The sequence below is a fragment of the Corylus avellana genome, chromosome 1, assembly GCF_965113065.1.
Source record: "Corylus avellana chromosome 1, dhCorAvel1.hap1.2, whole genome shotgun sequence".
NCBI lineage: Eukaryota > Viridiplantae > Streptophyta > Magnoliopsida > Fagales > Betulaceae > Corylus > Corylus avellana.
In genome coordinates, this window is record NC_142490.1 from 10,015,464 (window position 1) to 10,038,706 (window position 23,243).

The 23,243-nt window shown below is 37.9% G+C and overlaps 2 protein-coding genes across 5 annotated transcripts in view; one reads left to right on the forward strand and one right to left on the reverse strand.

Annotated features, from left to right (window-relative positions):
* Positions 1 to 9,585: 9,585 nt before the first annotated feature.
* On the forward strand, positions 9,586 to 12,472 carry LOC132172610 (probably inactive leucine-rich repeat receptor-like protein kinase At5g48380). Of its 3 annotated transcripts, none has more exons than XM_059584141.2 (3): positions 9,586 to 10,069; positions 10,244 to 11,105; positions 11,226 to 12,472. In XM_059584141.2, the coding sequence occupies exons 2-3, from the start codon at positions 10,245 to 10,247 to the stop codon at positions 12,255 to 12,257; spliced, it is 1,893 nt and encodes a 630-aa protein (XP_059440124.1). In that variant the 5' UTR covers positions 9,586 to 10,069; position 10,244; the 3' UTR covers positions 12,258 to 12,472. The 3 variants fall into 3 exon arrangements, with proteins under 3 accessions (XP_059440124.1, XP_059440125.1, XP_059440123.1); XM_059584142.2 differs by having other exon boundaries at positions 9,586 to 9,881; XM_059584140.2 differs by having other exon boundaries at positions 9,586 to 11,105.
* Positions 12,473 to 13,625: 1,153 nt separating this feature from the next.
* The window catches only part of VAT1 (VALINE-TOLERANT 1), a 44,373-nt gene continuing 34,755 nt past the window's right edge, over positions 13,626 to 23,243 (reverse strand). Inside the window, exons 7-13 of one of the 2 annotated variants that reach the window (XM_059584143.2) lie at positions 22,400 to 22,486; positions 21,637 to 21,741; positions 21,425 to 21,547; positions 17,231 to 17,383; positions 15,854 to 15,919; positions 13,951 to 14,073; positions 13,626 to 13,812 (exon numbers count right to left, since the gene is read on the reverse strand). In XM_059584143.2, coding sequence (XP_059440126.1) covers positions 13,990 to 14,073; positions 15,854 to 15,919; positions 17,231 to 17,383; positions 21,425 to 21,547; positions 21,637 to 21,741; positions 22,400 to 22,486 — 618 coding nt within the window. In that variant the 3' untranslated portion in view covers positions 13,626 to 13,812; positions 13,951 to 13,989. Of the gene's footprint in view, positions 13,818 to 13,950; positions 14,074 to 15,853; positions 15,920 to 17,230; positions 17,384 to 21,424; positions 21,548 to 21,636; positions 21,742 to 22,399; positions 22,487 to 23,243 lie in introns of both variants that reach the window. The other variant, XM_059584144.2, reaches the window with a different exon arrangement.

Here is a 23,243-nt window from a genome sequence, read left to right on the forward strand (position 1 = left end):
TTTGAGGCAAGTTTTTGCTATGTCATGTATTTTGCTCCCCAAAAAGGTAGCTCAATCGGTTGGGACCACACTTAATAAAGTGGAGATCACTAGTTCAAATCCTTCTCCTCCCTCTTGTTAAGACATGTCAAAAAAAAAAAAAAAAAATACTAAGGGGTAATTACCTTTTGCCCCATTAACTATAGCGTCATAAAAATTTCTATTTCATCAGTCAAAGGGGTTAAAATTGACGGTCAACAATCATGTGCAAGTCATGTGCAATTCTAATTTTTTTTTCCCACTTTTGCCCTTATTTTAAATAATAGGTAACTTTTTCAATAATTATTTTGCCTATTTTACTTAGATATGGCATGGAGTGGATATGGGGTTACTTGTGCAGTCAGATTTGAATAGGTGGTCATCTTCTTCGATTGCATTATCACCACCATTCCAGTAGTTTTATTGTTCCATGTCAAGTGGAGTAAAAAAGTTGGTCACAGATTTGACAAGTGAGATTTGGAGTAAAACAGTAAGGAATATTGGAGTAAAAAAGGTTGGTCTGAGCTGAGATGGGATTTGATTTGATTCATTTATTGTGAATTGTCCCATTTGATGCCAGAAATCAGGTCAAATCTTCATGCAGGGGGCATTGAAATTGCCATCCATTTCGAGTCTTTAATGGGTAAAGCTTCCACATCCGTCAGGTTTTGATATTCTCCAAATTGGTGTAAACTCATCACATTCTTCAATGCTTTATTGATAGATGATCTTGACAATCCGCAAAAGCAGGAAAATGTGTAAACTCATAATCTTATATTGTAAATAAATAAATAATTCCTCCCTTATTATATTGTTCAACTTGATATGTTGGTTGATTTTTTATACATTCAGTATTGAATCTGAAACTTCTATGTCTCATATTGCTTGGCGTAATGTCATAGTTATTATTATTTTTTTCAAATCTACTTGCAAGCTTAATGAAAAAAAAAAAAAAAAAAATACCAATTGTAGCACAACTACATCAATCATATTGAGACACATTTCAATTACAATTAAAAATTAAATTATAAAAACAGCCAAATAAAAACAAAGGGGTGGTCCCTTCCTTGTTTGGCAAGCACTTTTTTTTTTTTTTTTCTTTCCCTTTTTCAAATCCAAATTTTATGATTTTGTAAATTATTTTGTTTAATATTTCTAAGTAAAAATAAGTTTACAATGCGCTTGGTCATGGTGACTCCCACTACACGTTACACTAACGGTCAAAAACCATTCCCCTTATTTTTCGTTAAGGAGCTAACATTGTGGAAATAGATATACACATAATACAACAAATAGGCAACCATCTTCAATAGATTTTCAAACAATGGTGCGCCCGAGCTACATATAATATCAAACCATGCATTACCGTGATCCTACTAAAAAGAGATCAATTACCAAAAAAAAAGAAATTATCCTTCCAGCAAATTTAACAGCAAACGACATATAAGTTTAACAGCAAAAGACTTGCAACAACCAGTTCCCATTAATGCAATGCCACCAAAACGCACTTCAAGCAAATAAGAGCACTAATATTAGGAGTACTCCTAGGCAACATAAACAACACAAGATCGAACCAACACAGCATCGTACTGCAGTATTGAGCCACTGGTTGCCCAATGCACCGCTATTACCATGTTCACCCTCTTCTAAGACATCAGCCGACGGTGTTGATACATTTTCCAACTCATCTTCCCAATCTACTCACCCTTGCTGGGACGTGGGTGGCGGCAAATTTTGTAGTAGCTCATCTTCCCAATGGAAACTACCTCGATGATTCTGCAAGAACACCAATTGAGCATGGATATAATACCAATGTATTAAAAAAATAAATATAAGCATATTAATAGTTGAAGCAAAAACATTGCATACCTTGTAAAGGGGACACTTGTAAAATCGCCTCATATAGTTTATGTCAGTCCTAGAAACGAGTAGTTTCATCGGTCCAGCACCACATGGACATTGCATCTCAAGCTCCATAACTAATTTATTTAACACATTCATAAAGCCAACCAAAATGACATACATGTACAATATAAGGAGTACGACCAGATTGCAGAATACAAGAACAATTATTAAAATGGCATAGATATAGGTATGAGACCACAAGTTTTGATAATTATACATAGCAATCACCAAAATGACATAGTCATATATGCGTCCACAGCTGACATAATTATACATAGCAAATACCAAAATAACGTATGCCATCCATAGCGAGCATGTTGGCACACACAAAAGTAGTTTAGCACAAGTCATACAAAGAAATAGTCACATTACACAACACATACCATAAACTAATAAACGGTACTGTAGGTACCGTAACAAAACATGAACTATATCACCATAGTTCCATTGCAATACCCAACACCACGTCAATTCGGCCCAGGCCTATTATCCCACATCAACTGCGCAATTTGGTCCCTAGTGTTTGCCATGTTCAAAGCAGAAGCATCAGAGAAGTCATAGTGGTAGGGGTAATCAGCACCATCGCCAAGAATCACAGGAGGGGCATGTTCAAAGAACATATCATTCCGGTCAGCTTGTCGGATGAAGTTGTGTAGTGTGCAGCATGCATTGACTACAAGGGGCTGGCGACAGACTTTGTACTTAGGCATGCCGTTCAAAACATGGAAGCGTGTTTTCAGCACTCCAAAGCATCGTTCAATCACCATACGGAGTGAGGAATGACGGTAGTTGAACAATTCCTTGAACCCTTGCGGGTCCCCACCATTACGGAAATCTTGTAGGTGATATCTCTCCCCACGATAGGGCGGAAGATAACCCATATAGCATGGAAACCCCGAATCAACCAAGTAGTAGTGATCTGAAAATTACCATGCAATACGTGTCATGATTGAGACCAAAGTTTAAAACATAAACATAGTTAATAGAGTTGGTTCGTGTAGTGAAGAATGCTCACCTTCAGGCGCTGTAGGAAATTCATTTTCAGGTCTCGTTATAGCATCGTAGAAGACCCTCGAGTCATTAGTGGTTCCCTCCCACCCGGTATACACGAATGTGAACATCATGTCGAAGTCACATGCGCACACCACATTTTGAGACACGACCCCCTTCCTCCCCCTGAACGCATTTTGTTTCTGCGCCGGGACCCAAGCTTTGATATGGGTGCCATCAATAGCTCCAACACAATTCTACCATACCAGTAATTGTCAATCAGTGTAATGATAAAGTATGGCCCCAAAGTCAAGCATATAATTGAAATTACATATTACTATTGTTTCATACCTGAAACCAGGGGTAATATTTCGGATTTTCTTGGATGTATGGGTGCACACCGTCAACATTCCTAGGCCTTATAATGCTCTTGCCCAAGTTGCATAAAGCCCTCATGACACACATGAAATTGCGTGAAATGGTCTCGGTGGAGTGTTGGAACCTGTCTGCCGCAACCCTCATCCCTTGGCGGTGCCCAACTATCAAGCAAAATATGGCTAGCGATTCTTCCACACTAACGGTGCGAGTATCTTGTATGTAGTTCGCCCTAAGGACATCTGCTAAGGAGATAAAAGTATCTCTTTTCATGCGAAATAGCTCGTAGCAAGTGCCCGGATGCCCATGTAATACCTCATGCACGAATGCAGCACCCGTGAGGGCTGACGTGCGCTGGGGTATCCTGTCCACTTCGTTTTCTTCATCACACAAAGCCTCAATGTGAAGCAAATTCAAGAACATCTCCTCAAACCAGTCATCGTCATCCATGACATGGTCAACAGCACCATAGAAAACAAAATTTGGGACATTTGGGTTCATCCTGTTTGGAAAATGTGTAAAATGGCAACGTCAAACACAAATGATTGTAATTACATGGTCATTACCAAATATTTTGCCATTTTTAATATTGTTGTTATCTCTCTTTTTTTGTTTTTTTGTTTTTCCTCTGCACAGTAAGGAGATAGAACAATTTATTAGTGCAAGTATGGTTCTTTCAAATACAACAAACGATCGGTGTTCCCTTTTGATTGGTGGTATGTCGTGGATTTGTGTTAGTCGGTACTGTTATATCTATCAAGTGACCCACAATTAAATTAAATTATTAAATAATAATATGTAGTAAGTCATAATGTGACTTGTAACATTAATTTTTGAAAAATATATAATAAGTTATTATTTTATGAATAAATTAATACATAAAAAATTTCTTGAACCGAATTCTTAGACAAAACAGTTGTATGCTTGTCAAATGATCAGTGTAAGTATTGATTATTCAATATTGGGTACAGATGGTTTAACGCATTTTACACAATTTCTTAACTATTCTCATTTTAACACGAGCTAAGGTAATTACAACAATTAAATAAAGTAAAAAAACCAAAAAAAATTGAATTAGGTTTTGTAGTGCGAATATAATCGTTAAGTTTTTGTTCTTGAACAATTTTTTTAGGTAAAAAGTAATCCTAACAAATGAATATCAAAATAAATTTTTTGATATTGTTATAATATTAATATTAATTAAATAACTTAATTTATTATTTGTTTAGTATTTTTTTTTTTGGGGGGGGGGGGGGGGGGTGGTGAACATTGATTTCATGCTATTAACACGTGTTGGGCTTTACGGGTTTAGACGATAATTTTTTTTCCCATCTTGTAAAATGGGCAATTTAAACACAAGGTGAAATATACTTTTCCTACTCCTATGAACTTCAACTATTGTGTGGTCATTTCTACCTACTAAAATAAAAGCATACAACAAAATCTATTGCAAAGTAGAACTCAAAACAATTACAATCAAAAGCTTAATTTCAAACCACGTATTTATATTAATTTTCGTACTTGGATATTCAATAAGTGTTAATTAGATAAATTTTTTAAAGTGTTTTGCATATCTTTTATTATATATTGTCAATTTTCGTTTTTAAAAATCACAAATATTTTTTTTTTTTGGGTTTTTTAAACGAAGGTAGCAAATCTTTCTTTTTTCTGTTTTTAAGAATTTCTATAAAATTTAAGATATTTTAACATATATACACTTAAGATTATTGATACATTACTCCGTAGCTAAAGTCTTAATATAACTCTTATATTGTTTTAGATAACTCTTATATTGTTTTAAGCATAAATTAACTAACTCTAGAAATTGAGATACAAGGGATAAAATAAAATGGGAAATTTAAACACAAAGTGAAGTATATTTTGCTATTCCTATGAACTTCAACTATTTGGGTGGTAATTTGTGTTTAGCTCTTATATTGTTAAATAGGCATAATTCCTATGAACTTGACCTATTCCTAATTTGTGTTTAACTCTTACATTGTTTTAAGCATAAACTAAGTCTACAAATTGAGATACAAGGGAGAAAATAATCATTACCAGACAACAATGTTCATTCTAATATTAATATAATGTACTAGAAGATAGAAGGATACAAGTATTATTAACAATAATCATAGGATTTCCAACCAGACAAACTAGCAAACCATAACAAATGGAGAAAGTTGAAGATAAAACAGGAGGTAAACAAGAAGCAGGGTATAAAAGATAAATCAAACATGTCACATTAGTTAAGTGCAAGAAGTTCAAGCAAATATAAAAAAGGTGCCAGTGGCACTAATATTACATGCCAATTGTTCTTGGAAATAAGCAAATATAAAAAAGTGCCAGTGGCACTAATATTACATGCCAATTGTTCTTGGAAAATAACATAATAAAACAAGCCGACAAACCCATAGAAACATGCTGAAAAAACAAACAATGCCATAAGTAGCATTAGAAACGGTCCAACACTGGACTATGCAGTCAGCATGCATACAAACTTAAACCACAAGCCCAACAACATAGTTACAGCTTCTCAATCCAAGCCTTCTTCCTTTCTGGAGGTAGTGCAATAAAACCATTACGGACATTCTCATCCCTAAAGAGCTCAAATGCCCTAAAATACCTATCATCATCTAGGTTGGGGGCAATCTCATCCAACATGCCAATGGCCCTACTCATGCCATTGGAAAAAGATGCACCACTACCCCCAGCACCTGCACTACCTTCCCCACTACTCATTCGCAGTTGATCTTGTAACAAGATTTCTTTCTTCAAACGGCTAACCTCGGTAAACTCTTTTAATGCATCACTACGAAGAGAATCTATATGAGATTTACCCTTACCTTTCCTCTTGTGTTCTGTGCTAGGCCCAGAACTATCAACTGGACGCTTACCACGTCCGTTACCCCCAATGACTATACCCCTATTTTGAGGAGGAGGTTGGCCACTCCCCTGACTCGAACCACCCACAGAACCAAGAAAATCCCCACTCACACTGTTATCAACAGCCGCATTGGTTGCTTGACTAACATGCATTCCAAACCGCAAGAGTTGCTCATTCAACTCGTCCTCTTCGTCACTACTCGGTGGTGTCCTAGCGGATGAATGGCGGAGGACCCCAGTGGCTGTTGAGCCATTGAAGAGTAGACCCAACATTTCGTAGTTTGGACAGCCCTTCCTTCGAAAACGACTAGCCTTCGGCTTGATCTAGGACAGACGAAAAAATAAAAAATAAGAACGCTTCTGTGTGACCTAAAATTAGAGTGTGGGAACTGATATATTAGGCAAGGGTTACCGAACTTTACCCTAAGATACTGCTGCCACTGGGTCTCCGTCCCCTGGACTGTGTTTGATACTGGGTCCCAACCAAATCCAGTTCTGTGTTGGAGGAGGTCAGAGAAGTCACGGTGGTTCATCCTAAGTCTGGAAAATTTAGTCCGACATTGTACGGCAGTGTAGGTCCGACCGGTCATTGTAGAAAGCTGGGAAGCTATAGGCGACCACAAGTTCATATTAACTGACCCAATCACTATTCTCCCCGTATTGGACAATTCGACCAACATTTGCACAAACATACGTTCAAACTCAGGAGACCAAAGTGATGGGTCCTCGCCTTCAGCGGGTTCCATCTATGCATAAATATACCAACGTAAAAAAAAAAAAAATGTTCATGTCTACATCTTATGAAGAATTGCATTTCACTGCCAAACAACAAAAAAAAAAACCCGAAGAGCTCGTGTGAGGCATATCTTACGCCTTTTGTAAGAGATGGGTGTCTCTGGATCCCGAGATCGCTTGCTACTCCTTGTCCAATACGCCTGCACAAATATAGGTCACAGTGTGTGTAAATGATATAGAAACTAAACAAATTGAACGAAAAAGAGCATAGAAATTGAGAGGGAGTGTGATTGTAACCTTCCAAGACCGTGTCTTCGAAGGGGTGCCCGTGTCCGTAGATGCTGAAATGATACAGGGTCGCCGTTGCTTACGAGGTGACTGCGGAATAGTTGTAACGGAGTAGCTATCGGAGGATTTCACAGACCCCTCTGAAGAAAGGTATATGAAGATGGGCTTCTGCATGTCGTTGTGGAGGAGGATTATATGGACGGGTGATTACTATTCACATATCAGCTCAACTCCAGGGAAAGTGTACTAGGTATTGATGAGGACTCCATTAGCGCGCGGCTCGGGGTGGAAGAAGTTGAGGGCATACGTACTGCAGAGGACGCTGGAGAAGACGGGTGTAATTGCCCATTGAAAAAATGCATCGCAGCTCTGGTTTTTGGAGATAAGCCAAAATGCTTCAGACAATAAACAGATCAACGATGATTGAAAGGGCACGTTGTGCTCACATATCTGGTATGGACGGCCCACATTTGTTCAAAAAAAAATGGACGGTCTGATGAGCATGCACAAATCAAGATGCCACTAGACATATGCGGTTCGCAATTCACGCAATGGGTGTGATTCGGTGTGGTGTAGGTGCATGGCAAAAGTCTGCGCGAATAGATCACATACGTTTGTTAGGCACAAGTTACATGATGGGTGAGGTGGCGTCCATCCACGAGTCGATGGTCAAGAATTTCATCCCTTTACCGTGAGTGCAAGTCCATCCTAAAATTCTCTAACTCTGAAAACGGACGGTCAAATGAGGTTTGAAAGAAATCGGACGATGCTCAGCTAATGTTGGAATTCCCGCACATCAGTTGTGCTTTTCGTTGGATTCGCCAGCTTTCACGGCAACAAACGCATGGAGAACGTGCGTTGGTTGCCGTTGTAAATCTTGCAGTGGATTTTGTTCAAGCTTCTATTAACTTTTGACAGCAGTGGCGCATGATTCCGTGGGTCGCGGATTTGAATGGAATTACAAGGACCTGCCACATGTCACCCTTAGCATTACCGAATACCGACTGACGGTTAGGATTAAAGCACCTTATTTCTTACAGATGCATCTCGTCTCCCAAGCCGAGTTCAGCGTGACATTGGGTACAGGTGGTTTTAATTCATTGTTGCAGAGCCGCCTGACTTCAGTTGATCTTCACGCCAAGTAGTAAATCAGCTGCAGTGGGTTGGTGTGTTGGTGCGTGTGAGTCGGTGGGCAGTAATTATTGGGCCTTGTTTCTGAACCCCTGTAGGTACTGTAGAACACTGGCCTTAAAATCAGGGCTGGTCGTGCTTGGGGTTCGAGTGTGCGAACGGGCCGGTTTTGGAATTTGGACCTGGATCACATTTCGGAATTAAATTCCAGTTGGGTTTTGTGACGAACGGGCCAAACACCAAATCTGCATGGGTTTTTTAAAATATCCAAAACAAAAACAAAATCTGGCCCATCCAAACAAGGCCTAAGGTTTCACGTAAAATATTTTCAGTAAAAAATATTTTCTTAAAAAATGATATTTAATACTCTAAAAACATATTAATTTATATTCTAAAAATATATCAATTTATATTTAAAATATATAAGAGAATCACGTGGTCTATGTATGGACACTGAGTCAAGGAACTTCAATTTAATTTCCACTTGTTGAGTTGTAAGTAAGGGTGAAAATGCGGGCGAATAATAACAGCCTGCATCCACTATCTGCATATACGGATGTGGATAGCAAAAACTAAAATCTACAAATGTAGATGCAGATAGCGGTTTTAGAATATGCAGATGCGGATATTATCCGCATCTGCATTCCTTTATATATATTTAATATATATTATATTTTCTATATATACACATATAATATTTTTTAATTTATGTTTGTCGGATTTGTAATTTATGTTTCTTATGCTAGATTTATAATGTTGTTGGATTTCATTTTTAGAAAACTCTTTAATTTGTTATGATTAATTGCCTTATATGTTCTTCCTTTATTATTATTATTATTTTTAATTATTTTTTCTTGTTACCAACCATAAATTTACTAGAAGCTAAATATTAAAAAATGTATGTGATGAAAATTTATTGACAAAATTATTAGAAAATGTGATATGAATAATAGTGTTCAATTATAAATAATATATTTTTTTTGGTATTTACTAGAAGCAATAATTAGTGAATTATAATTTTAAGGTCTAAAACGCTCATTACCTCAAATGCGGATAGCAGATAATATCCACGTTTATTATTTGCATTAACCGCACGAATGTAAATAGTAATCGCATGATACGGATGTAAATATAAAAAATCATTATTTACATTTTGCGGTTGTGGATAAAGATATTGGCTATTATTGCATTTTCACGCGTAGTTGCAAGGGTGTGTGAGAACAAGAGAAGTAGAATAAGACTGGAAAGTTGAATTGGCATGATGAGATTGTATAAACAAACATTTTCTTCTCCAAATTGTGCGACCAACCCAACCCATTTGATACGCAAGCCTCTCAGTGGTCAAAACAGTCAAAATCCCATTCAATGTCACTCCTAAACAAGGCATCCACAGACTTCTCCCACTAATCCATGGCCGTCCTTTTCTACGCCTTTGGACTTTTCCGCCTCTGAGTTGTTGAAAAGTTAGAAAGACCGACACAAAAGGAAGTCTTCGTCGCAAAACTGATGTTTCGTAGCTGATTCTTATGCTGCAGACAGCCAGAGAGGGTCTTGTACGTTTTCTTCTTTTCCCTGATATTTCTTTTTTTTCATTATTCTTCTTCTTATAGAAGATAGTTCCCATACAAAATACTTGCACCATTTTCTCTTCTGGGTATGTCCCAAATCTTCTTTATCTTTTATGTATAACTGGGATTAGTCAATTGCGTTTCAAATTTTCTTGGGTCTTCAAGGATCTAAGGTTAGTGTCTGTAACATCCTCGTATCAAATTTAGGGCTGCTGCTAGAGTTCCTACTGTTGTTGTTGTTGTTGTTGTTGTTGTTTCTTGTAACTCACTCATCTTGTAAGATTGTTTTTCCTTAAATAAATTGCTCTTGAGTTGGGTAAAATTGTTTTTCTTAATTTTATTCCAAGGATGTTGAATGCCAAAGATGTGGTTGTTGTTGCCCCCACTCTGATATTGTTTACGATGATGGTGTTGCTTAGTAGTACTAGTTCAAGTTTAGCCACTTTGAGTGATATTTACTGCTTGAGAACCATCAAAGACTCTCTTGAAGACCCTTATGGCTACTTGAACTCCTCCTGGAATTTCAACAACAATACCGAGGGATTCATTTGCAAGTTCACTGGTGTGGATTGTTGGCACCCGGATGAGAACAAAGTTCTAAACATCCGGCTTTCAGACATGGGTCTCAAGGGCAAGTTTCCTGCTGGCATCGAGAATTGTTCAAGCTTGACGGGCTTAGATCTTTCAAACAACAAGCTATCAGGACCCATCCCTGATGATATATCACATAAACTCACGTTTGTGACATCCCTTGATCTCTCATCCAACAGTTTCTCAGGTGAGATCCCGCTGAATCTTGCAAATTGTTCTTACTTGAATGTGCTTAAACTCGACCACAACCAGTTAGCCGGTAAGATCCCGTTGCAACTCGGGCAGCTCAGTCGGATCAAGACATTTAGTGTGTCCAACAATCTCTTGTCAGGGCAAGTCCCTGTGTTCAGCTCTACTTCTGTTGCAACGGCTGAGAGCTATGCCAACAATCTGGGACTCTGCGGGGGACCCTTGAGAGCCTGCCAAGGTGCCCCAAGGAAATCTCATGTTGGAGTCATTGCCGCAGCAGCAGTTGGTGGGATAACTTTTACAGCTATTATTGTGGGTATTGTTCTCTACTACTTCTCGCGCGGAGTAGTTATAAACAAGAAGAAGAAGGAAGATGACCCTGAAGGTAACCAATGGGCAAAGAGTATAAAAGGAACCAAGGGCATCAAGGTAGTCTGTTTTCTTTTTCATAATCAAATTAAATGACTGACTAGTACTACTATACTAACAAACATGTTCAAATGTTGTTTTCTTTTGATACTAACAAACATGTTCAAATGTTGTTTACAGGTTTCATTGTTTGAGAAGTCAGTTTCTAAAATGAGATTGAGTGATCTCATGAAGGCAACTGACAACTTCAACAAAAGCAATATCATTGGAACAGGAAGGACCGGAACAATGTATAAAGCGTTGCTTCCTGATGGTTGTCACCTTATGGTTAAGAGGCTACAGGACTCGCAGCGTTCAGAGAAAGAATTTGTGTCTGAGATGAACACACTGGGGAACGTCAAACACCGTAACTTGGTTCCCTTGATGGGATTTTGCATGGCAAAGAAGGAGAGAATTTTGGTGTACAAATTCATGGAAAATGGGAGACTCTATGATCAACTACATGCTGCTAGTACTAGTACTGAAGCTGAGGCTAGGAGAAGCATGGACTGGCCCTTGAGGCTCAAAATTGGGATTGAAGCAGCCAGAGGTTTGGCATGGCTTCATCATAACTGCAACCCACGGATTATTCACCGTAACATCAGCTCCAAGTGCATACTTTTGGATAAGGACTTCAACCCCAAGTTATCCGATTTCGGCCTTGCGAGGCTTATGAATCCGGTCGACACCCATTTGAGTACTTTTGTCAATGGAGAGTTTGGGGATTTGGGTTATGTTGCTCCTGAGTATCCCCGGACATTGGTAGCCACTCCGAAAGGGGATGTTTACAGCTTTGGAGTTGTTCTTTTGGAGTTGATAACAGGTGAGAAACCGACCCGTGTGGCTAGTGCTCCCGAAAGCTTCAAGGGAAGTTTAGTTGAGTGGATCACAGATCTGTCAAGTAATTCCCTTCTCCAAACTGCCATTGATAAGTGTTTGGTCGGAAAGGGTTTTGACAATGAGCTTACACAATTTCTTAAAGTTGCTTGTAATTGTGTGTTGCCAACTGCAAAGGAGAGACCTACTATGTTTGAAGTGTACCAGCTTCTTAGAGCTATTGGGGAGAGGTACCATTTCACAGCTGATGACGAAATCTTGATGCCATCTGATACCAGTGATGTTTCTTTTCCGGATGAACTTATTGTTGCTCAAGAAAAAACTCAGGTCCACTGAAAAACACTGGGTTTCTCTTTGACTGAGATATTCTAGTTTGATCTCATATGAAACCTACCTGTTTGACATATAATAGTTCTAGATGTAATGGCTTCTTGACATAATATTAGCATTATGCAAGATATATGTATACATAATATGTAACATTTCACGCCTGTTGGGCCACAGCTAATTGTATATATATCTATCTATATTAATATTCTACTTGGTTCTCATTGCCCCTATTTTATATTTGAAATAGCTTGTCGATTAGTTTTTGTTCCCTGCGTTATTAGACAATATCATGGGTTTTTTATAGTATGTTTGTAGAGACGAAAAGTATATTGTTTAGAGTCCCTCATGACATGCAACATTTCAGTGGTGTATCTTGTTTTTTTATTTTTCCCCTTTTTTGTTTTTCTTTTCAGCAACTGAAATAGGGATAGAAGGGTCCAACAACCATAAAAGGGTAGACACTCTAACAACAAAGCCCAAACAATAAAGGCAGGACATAAAAAAGCAATCGGCAATAAATTCATGAATAATTCCCATAAACAATTCTGAGTCTTTCTAACAAGTCGATAACATGTGGCAAAAGGGCACAGTGAAGAGCCCCGTAAGGTAATGGCAACAATCACCGTTATGTGCTTGTTGAGATGGAGATGCTGCCAAGAGGCGAGAACCAAACAGGTTCAGTAGTGTATTTAATTATCATGCATTGCTCCCTTGGAGATCTGCTATGAAGCAAATTGTCTCGGAAAACAGGCTCAATGGCTCTAAGAGGTTGTGGGGTTTAAAAATTTTGAGTGACTAACAATTTATTGGGTTGGTTATTGTGAGTCGGTAACATAGTTATATCAACCTCTTGGAATAATGTTCTTGATTTTGTTAACGTTGCATGATCTAAACAAAGTGGCTTTAAGCATATGCAGTAGTGAGTATAGCTAACATGCAAACAATGATTCCTGAAAGGTCAACATCATCTGCAAAATTCTTCTTCGGAAGTAAACCTTCTTGATCCTATTATGAGTGAACAAATCTATTTATGCACGTGGATCCACATCCCCACTGTCAAAACCGCTCTGCCTCCCATGGGGGGGGGGGGGGGCGCGGAAACTCCACTGTTGCTACTGATTTACCAGAACCAATTTATCAACTTCGTGCCACATTTGAAGTTATTGTCAAGAGAAAAGAAAAACAAAGTTAAAAAGTAAAATAGGGCTTTTTTTTTGGGTCTGAATCTCCATACGCCTCAAATAGCAGAATGAATCAAATGCACGCCATGAAGGAACTAATTCAGATAGACAAGTTAGGTGCCTAGCCTAAACTCAACTCAGTAAATGCTGGCTATCTGGCGGAAGTTGAAGATTGTTTTCTTGAGCTGGACGATACAACAAATACTCGAATAAAATAGAGAGAGACATTAATAGAGAGGTAAAGGTACATCCGCTCATGTCATTCATGTAATAGATACACTGTAGTTCGGGTAAAAGTCAACATCTTAAGTGCAAAGAGGAAACATTTATAACCTGAAAGAAGCACCATATTTTTCGAAACTCCCAAATGCCGCACTGATCTGCCCTTCAAGAGACCCAACACATATTAGGAACAAGCCAAAGTCATCAGCTTTTCCTCCACTATCAGATAATGAGAAAATGCCAGTAAAAAAGAATTAGAAAAAAGGAACCCATTAAAGGAAAGGCGAGGAACTCACTTAAGATGCTCCACCATTGTAAGCTAGTAACTCGAAGTATCACAATGGAAGGGGGTAACCACGGAGGTATGTGGAATCTACACCCGACTCCCGCACCAATGCCACCCTCCCTGTCCTTGCAACCTTCAAGAAAGATGAAATAGTTCGTAAATCTCTAAGATTAATTCAGCAAGAACAGTTTTCAATCACCAATATCTTTCTCAAAAGTTCCAAAACACCCTCTATCCTTATACAGTGTAACACAACCACCACCTATTTTAATATAAACATTAAATTCATCAAAAAAATAATAATAATATTATTAAAAAAAGAATGACATAAGATGACATCAGCATCTTTAACTACTCTTGCCCACATAAGATGACGTCAGCATCCCCCGGCCCCCCCTCCTCCTCCTCCTCTCTAATTTCTTACTTCTTTATCTCCACTCTCGACTTCTCTAGATTTTCTCTCTTTTTCTCAAGAGAATTGGTTACGCGCTTGTAGGCGCATGTGCCAGGGGTCTAATATAGTGAAGTTTTTGAGGATCTAACTTATGGCTTTGTTCACTACGATTGAAGCTAGTCAACCTCAAAGTGGGGTGAGTAGTATTACATATTTGAGTGGAAAATCTGGGAATAGAGGAAATCATGAATTAAAGAGAATGGTATGTTTGATGAATTATGATGTTAAGGGAGGTCAATCTCATGGAGTGACAGGTAGAGGGAGGGGTGGCAAATGTTCTTTATGAAACCTAAGATCATATCATAAAATGTGAGAGGCTTGAATGATAACAGGAAAATGATGGGGATTAGAGGGCTTCTAAGGGAGTGGAAAGGTGATAGTGTTTTGCAAGAGATAAAAATGGAGATTATTACTAGGGAGGTGGTTTGTAGTTTATAGGGTTGTAAGAATGTGGATTGGGTTGTATTTGGGGTCAAGAGGGGCATCAAAAGGTATTCTGTTAATGTAGGATAGGCAAGAGTGGTGGAGGAGATTGAGGAATCTGTGGGTAAGTTTGTGGTAGCGTGCTCTTTCAGATGCAATACGGAGAATTTTGAATGGGCTAATGCGAGTGTTTATGGGCCAGATGATGATGTGGAAAGACAATGTCTTTGACATAAGTTGGTGGGAGATGTCTTAGTGTAGTAGGGGGGATTTTAATGTAGTATGGTATCCTTGTGAAAGATCAGGTGACTTAAGGCACACACAAGCGATGGTGGAATTTTCAGAATTCATTTTTTAGCAATGACTCATGGATATTCCATGGATAAGGCGATGTAAAACTCAATAAAAATGGACCCAAGTAAGAGATTCTTTATGCCAGATATTTCAACCATCTTAATACATTTTATATGAATTTTCCAAGGTTCAAAAATATCCCTTAGATGACAGTTTGCAAGGACATCAAATCAATGTACGGAGCTTAAACTTATCCCATATATAGCAGCATCAAGTAAATTCAGTTTATTATTGGGCAAAAGCTGGTTGACCGCACTTCAACCAATCATAGCAGCTAGGTTTCAAGTAACTCTCGGAATCTACAGTTTCCTGGGGAGAGGGGAAAGGATCTTGGAATCTACAGGTTACTGCAAATAACTTTTCCAATGTTTTTAAAATCTTTAATCTCTCTCAATATTGAGGCATGTCAAATTTGGTTGTAACTCAAGAATTATAGATCTAAACTTGGAACAATTTTTGATAAAGCTCACACAATAAGGATTGATCACATCAAGTAGCTTTGCAAGTTGAGTGCCTTCCTCATTTACATTTTCAAGCACTCATTTGAAGATCCTCACAAAAAATCGAGAATAAGCATTAACAGTATGTGAAATGTTTGAAAATGTTAATTGAATGAAGCAAAGACTTTGAACTAAGTTCACATGACAACTCAAAGTTACGACTATAAAAATGCAGGAAATACCTCACAAATTCCAAAAGGCTCTAATAACCTCTGTAGTGCAACCATCTTGTTAAAATCACCTGTAAGCTGGAGCACATGTAAACCAGATAGTATTAGTAAGGATGGAGAAGATAGTGGGGATTAGCGATGCCAGCCAGCTGAGCCAAGCTATCAGTAGCATGTTAATGAATGTCTTAGGTTAACTGCTATAATTTTGGTTTGCTTTCAAATAACTATTCTATTAAAGCTCAATTTTGTATCCAAACTCATATTATTATCCATCCATCAATTGTCAGTTTTCAAATAACATCTATACCAATAGACACTCAATCCCTCATTTCTAAAAAATTTTAGATAAGTAATCCCTCTTTTCAAATTTAAATAAACTAGAATGAGTAAAGCAGGGTAGGGTTGCAGATGAAGTTGAGCTGCTGTTCAATTTCTGCAGGTTCATAAGTATGGCCAAAGGTGTTTGTCATGCTTATATTGCCCCTAAAATGCTTCAAAATTAGGTGTGTTTCTCCAACTCGACCTAATCCCTAGAAATATGTAATTGACAATGAAATGGAGTGCTAATAAGAGTAGACAACGACATTATACTTACAGATGTGCCCATATAATGATTGGTGTCAATAAGGTAAAAGAGGAAAGATGAGATTTCATTGGATCTTTGTTTAAGAACCACCCACTCATACATAAAGTACTGTCTTACATGATCAATTGGCAACTAACCAATCATAATACAACCCCCCCACCCCCACCCACTCATACATAAAGTACTGTCTTACATGATCAATTGGCAACTAACCAATCATAATACAACCCCGCCACCCCCACCCACGAAAAGAAAGAAAGAAAGAAAAGAAATGGAAAAGAAAGCATATTTGGTAGCAGAGGCTTGTTAAGCGATATCTGCCATGTGAAGTCGAGAACTTAGAGCTCTTACCACCCCGTAATAAATATAAAGCTATACATGCCATGTGAAGTTGTCAAAATGGCATTCTGTAGAAGCTATCATTCTTTTCAACAGACTTTTCCAATGCTGGAATAATCTCTTCTGATTTTAATGCATTCCTCTATCCTCTTACATCTTGAATGGTATTGATGTTATTGAGGTTCAAATGAAAAACATTATGCTTTCCAGAGCAAGCCTCTCTGTCACATCTATACTAACAGGTTTTTTTGTAAAAAAATAAAAGCACATAGGAAGGGCCCTTTCTCAACCCCCAAGATAGTGTTGTGCTCCATAGAAGATTAGATCAGAATTATCCTCTTCATTCAAAGGAAAGAATGCCATTAGAGTGATTCAGCGCACAAAACTGCTTTTAAAATCCTACAGAAAGTATGCTAAGGTGTAACAACATGCTGATAGATAGACAGATAGCTAAGAATTCTTACCTCAAGGGTAATGGTATGATCAGACACATCAACAGCTTTGGCCCGAAAAATGCTGGCGATATCAAGGACGTCCCTCCTAGCAGCAGTATTCACAGCAATCTTTATCAGCATAAGCTCTCTCTCTGCAAATGGCGAGTGAGTAATATCCCGAACCTGAAGAAATGACCACCTTGACTTTTATCAATAATGACTCACAAATTTAGGTGTTCAAGAATTGGGAAACCCAGTCACAGCAATAAGAACAGCATCTGTATGCAAAGATAGTAATGACCATTTGATTAACTGCACTCTTTTGGTAATAAAACAAATTAGGAGCATTAGTTCAAAATAACTATTCTATTAAAGCTCAATTTTGTTTGGCAATACTTAAGTTTAGGAAAGTATATTCTTTTTATTTTGGTTCGATAGAAATCTTTTTCCTGATGAGGAAGATCTATAGACACACAAACACATGTATGTATGTACGTTTGTATGTACATGTTTATATTGGGTACAAAAGTACCTTTTTCAAAACTTGTTTAGGCATAACAGAATTTTCTCGAACTTCAATATAACAAAAAGATCCAATTACGAGTAGAGCCTTGGACCCTTGATGGATTCCGATTATGAAAATCTGACGGAACTTTTTTCTTAAATGCTAATTTTTTCACATTTGTTCTTTATTCAAAGCTCCTATGTTCAGAAATTATTGATAAATATCTCTTGTTTCACCTTGGGAAGTACTTTCCACAAAACCAAATAGGAAAATAAATACTTTCATGTATTAAAGACGGGTGGCAATTTTAGGCTGTTTTTATGTTGAACTTTGTTATAGTTTGTATGAACGGCTTAGACACAAAAGATGGAGGCTATTATATTATTCAACTTATATTAACCTAATACAAGCATCCTATCATATAGGATTAGGGAAATATCATAAAGACTAAACTATCCCCAAAACCCTAATGACTCAAACTCTAACTCTTCTAACACTCCCCCTCAAGCTGGAGCATATACATCATATGAATCCAACTTGGAAGATACAAGCAAACGGAAAACAACTAGAAAAACCATACTCTAACACTCCCCCTCAAAATGGAACATCTTGGAGCACACAATACAAAGACTCATACTAATAACAAGATAATGTAATAAAACTTCAAGGCCGGTCGAAATCTTGTTAGAAACTGCAACAACCAAGCTTTGATCGGATCTTGCCGCAAAACACCAAGACCGATCGGATACATCAATCACTAACAACATTGGATCAGTTCTCGCTAGAGAATCCAAGGCCGGTCAGATACAACGATCTTGGGATCGGTTCTCGCCGTAAAACACCAAGGCCAGTCGGATACATCAATCATCAACAACCAACAACAATTCTTTTTTTTTTTTTTTCACATGATTAACCAACAAGTTTCACCAGAATACTGAAAAAAATAAATAAATAAATAAAAATTCCTTCATTGGAGCTTCAAAACTGGCCGGAGACAGGCAGACCACACCAGCAAAACCAAAAACAGAAGAAAAAACTGCAGAAAAGTCAAACTCAACAGTCGCCGGAGCTTTGCCGGACCTTCGCTGGAGTATTGCCGGAGAAGACAGAATATTCCGGCCACTTCAAAAACAGCAACTACAGCATCAAACGATGACCACAGATCAACGTTTCAACAACAAAAACATCAAACAGCTGGAATTTTTTTTTTTCCTCCCGATGGCCACTGCAACTTTTCCGGCCACCATACACCAACCACTACAGACAACGCCGACAACCACAGAATAGGCCGGCTAGCATTACAGAACATCAAAACACAACCAAAATCAAAAAAAATTTCTCATCGAAGGTACCACCATAGACCAACCACTACAGACAACGCCGACAACCACATAACAGGTCGGCTAACATCACAGAACACCAAAACACAACCAAAATCAAAAAAAATTTCTCACTGGAAGAATGTTCCCGTCACCATGAAAAAAAAAAAAAACTGCTCTAGAGAGCTCTTCGAAGGTACTGCCCGTGTGTGGGCATTATGCCCACATGGCTGTGCTGCCACCAGAAAAAACCCTCAACAACAATAGAACGAGAGATTTAAGCAAAACAAAAAGAGCAGGAAAAAAAACTACAAACAAAAGAACCAAGGATATAAAATCCTAAGGTTCTGATACCATGTTAATATTCTGCAAGAATTTGAGGATCTCTCTGGTCTGAAAGGCTGAAAGCTAACCCTTCAAAAAGCTCCTTCTACTGTTTTGGAATTTCTGATAGGGTGAAGCATATCTGTTGGATGAATTGCAGATGAATGAGGGTCATTTCCCTGTGAGATATCTTGGTGTTCCTCTCATCTCCTCTACACTTTCTGCTACAGATTGTACTGTTTTGTTGGATAGAATCACTGGTCGTATTGATTCTAGGTTGTCTAGAAATCTCGCTTATGCAGGAAGGCTTCAACTGCTCTCCTCTGTTTTGTATAGCTTGCAAGTGTACTGGACAGGTATTTTTATTCTTCCAAAGAAGATTATCAAGGCTATTGAGCAGAAATTCAATAGGTTTCTTTGGAATGGGAAAGATGGTGGGGCTGCAAAAGCAAAATTCTCTTGGTCTGAATAGTATTTTCCAAAGAAAGAGGGGTGTTTGGGTTTGAAGAGGTTGGAAGTTAGGAATCAAACTTCTATGCTTCGCCATGTTTGGAGTCTTTTTGCTAGATCAGGTTCCATTTTGGTGGCTTGGGTAAAAGAAAATCTCCTGAAAAGAAGAGTTTTTGGAGTGTTGGCATTCCTCAAAACTGCTCTTGGAGTTGGAGGAAACTTCTAAAATTGAGGGATATTGCTAAAAGATTCTTGAGGTTTGAGGTTGGCGATGGGGAAACCATTCATCTTTGGGTGGACTTTTGGCACTCTGCGGGAATTTTGATTGAGAAATTTGGGTATAGAGTTGTCTATGATGCTCAGAGTAGTGTGGAGGCTAAGCTGTCTTCTGTTATGCACAATGGGGATTGGTTATGGAGGCCAGCCAGATCTGAGGCTTTAGTTGAGAGATCCAAGCTAGACTTTCGGAGGTCAGGTTGGGCACTTGTGATAAACCTATCTGGACTGGTTCAAAGAAAGGTGTTTATGTGAGCTCAGATACTTGGGAGATTCTTAGGGAGAAAAATGAGGAGATTGATTGGTGGCAATTAGTATGGTTTCCTCTTGCCATCCCTAAGCAAGCTTTCATTCTATGGCTTGCTATGAGGAATAGGCTCATTACGGGTGATCGTTTGCTCAAGTGGGGTTACAAGGGTGATGTTCAGTGTATTTTCTGTTGAAATAGGCTTGAAAGCCATGACCATTTATTTTTTGAATGTAGTTTTAATAATCATATTTGTAAGTTTTGCATGAACCGCTGCAGAGAAGATAACCCCCCTGTGTTTTGGGAGGATATATTGCAGCTAGGCTGCAGCAAATGGAGGAAAAAGTCTCTAAAAGGTATGCCGCCTTGCTTTGAGCTCTACGGTTTACAGTCTCTGGCGCACCAGAAATGATATTAAGCATGCTGGCCAGCCAAGTACAGAGGAGCAGATTTTGAAGAGAATTTTGTGGGAAGTTCGGACTAGAATAGTAGGGAAGGGTAAATTTCCAAAGACTAGGGAGAATATAGCTTTGTGTTCCTTCTGGAATCTGCCTGCAGATTTGCTGGTGTAGCTTTCTGTGCTTGTTTTTCTCTGTAGGTTGTTTTGTCTTGTTGGGTTTTAGCCTTCTGTGATGGCTTGTAATCTGGTTGCTGTGTTGTTTGGTTGTGTTTGGTTTTAATGAAATTACTCATTCATCCCAAAAAAAAAAAAAGACAGGATGACAAGAGTGAAGATATGATTATTTCTAATGCATCAAAATGATAAAAGTATCCCCATTTTTAAGGGTTTGATGACCAATACAATAATTTTTGGTAAAGACTATAAAGAGCGAAGCATGCACCTGATTTTTATCTTACAACTTTGTAAGTTGCATATTATTCATAGATATTACCAAATCCCTAAATCTTTGCAAAAAAAATTAATTCCCAACTACCCACAAAGTTGAGAGTTCTACATTCCCAAATTGAATGTGGTTAGAGTTTTTTTTTTTTTTTTTTTTTTTTTTTTTTCAGGAATTCTTTTAGCTATCACTCAATTACTTGAAATTAAATTTGTAAAGTCTCACTATACCTGTCGCAGCATTTAATTCAGTACCCCTTACCTCATGAAGATCGATTAACTTGTGAAGTTGTTGAACCAACTTGCCAATTGACTCATCAGTCCCAGGAACAACAGTTGTAATGCGGGAAAGCCCCTCTGTTTCAGCAGGTCCCACAGCTAAACTCTGTATAAAGTGAATGAAACTATCGGATCAGCGAAGGGATCAAAACCAGAAAAGCTAGAAAGATGACCGCCACTTGAAACCAAACTGACCTGAATGTTATAACCTCTTCGAGAAATAATCCCAGTGACCATGTTGAGAACTCCAGGACAGTCATTCACAAGCATAGCCAAAGTATGTGACTGAAGCCCACTTGACTGTAGTATCACATTCAGCACATTACAATAAGTGGTACAAGTAAAACAAAAGGAAGAACTATGATATAGCAGCCAAAAACAAAAATGATATGGATTATTAACAAATTCAAAAGATAACAGTAACTATACATAAGAAACCAATTCACTAACAAAGAATGCGAACAAACTTAATGATTTGACTTTCAGACCAAGTCGTCACCGACATGTTATATGAAATTGAAAGAACAACGTAATGGAATTATTTAGTGACTGACTGACTAATATATAGATAAAAAATCAAAGCTCATTTACATTGCTGAAAATGGCATAGAGCACCTAAATAAAAGCTCAATTTTGATATGGCATCTTCACAATAAAGCTTATCAAACTATCTTGAGAATATCAGTGGATTGTTGAGTTCATCCTAGGCAATATCAGCAGACAGCGTAAAGATAAGCTGATTGAAAAACATCTATATTTGAGTTAAGATGACCGAGATCTTAAGGAGCTAAAACAAATGTGTCAAATATTCTGAAAATCACCATACAAGTGATTTATACCATTTGTATACCTAGCGCATATTCTACATGGCATATATTTACTTTGAATTAGTTCCATAATTATATTTTAGAAAAGATCATAAAACAAATTAAAAGACTTTCAAACATATATATCTTACATCTTCATCATAGAGAACACCCCAATGAGCATCAAGAACTTGTTTCATTGACAAGTCATTATATGGCTCCACTGGATAAACATCACCCTGTAACAGAGTTCAAAGTTACAAATTTGCAACTCAAAATTATAATGATCCAAAGTGAAACCATACAACACAGGAAGTAAAGAGGAATATAGGCAATAAAATGTAGATTTAGTAAAGCAAGATAGAATATTAGTCTGAAGACATGAAAAAAGATAATAGCATTGGAATCTGCTTGCATAAAACATACAACAGTCCTTGGGCAGAGTAAAGAACCATAAACCATGATTCATTGGGCCAAACATCCTAAAGACAGAGGAAGGGCCCACAACTTCATACTAGGGTTGAATATGTGAATGCACAACTTCAGGACCATTTATGATGCAATTCCAAATACAAGCAAGTAGCAAAAAAGGACTTGATTACAATTCAGCCAACTCCCAATTTCACCAGATATAATTTTATTAACATGCCACCAAGTGTTGGATCACAAACAGGCTGCAATATGAACCTTCGTCTTTGAAAGGAATTTACTACTTCACCATGCATTGTTACCAATAGGGTAGCACCCCAAAAAGTTAAGCCCAAGATTGGTTGAGTTGACTATGGTAGTGTTACATGGCTGTAAAGTCGCACATTGGTTCCTTACAAGGTGAGACTATGCTTTATGAATAATTTCAGGTAACTCCAATCATAACTTTAACTAATGGCTCATGTTCTCTTAGGCATAGAAAGTAATACTGAAACTACTGGCTCATTGGGCATAATTAGTTTATGTGGGCCTAGGTACAAATAGGTTGTTGGGGTATTTTGGAGTTTT

Bases quoted from the DNA above. Each gene is read 5' to 3' on its own strand.
- LOC132172610 (XM_059584140.2), top strand. From the start codon at position 10,245: ATGTTGAATGCCAAAGATGTGGTTGTTGTTGCCCCCACTCTGATATTG. The intron at 11,106-11,225 runs GTAGTCTGTTTT...TGTTGTTTACAG, and splicing joins AAGGAACCAAGGGCATCAAG to GTTTCATTGTTTGAGAAGTC.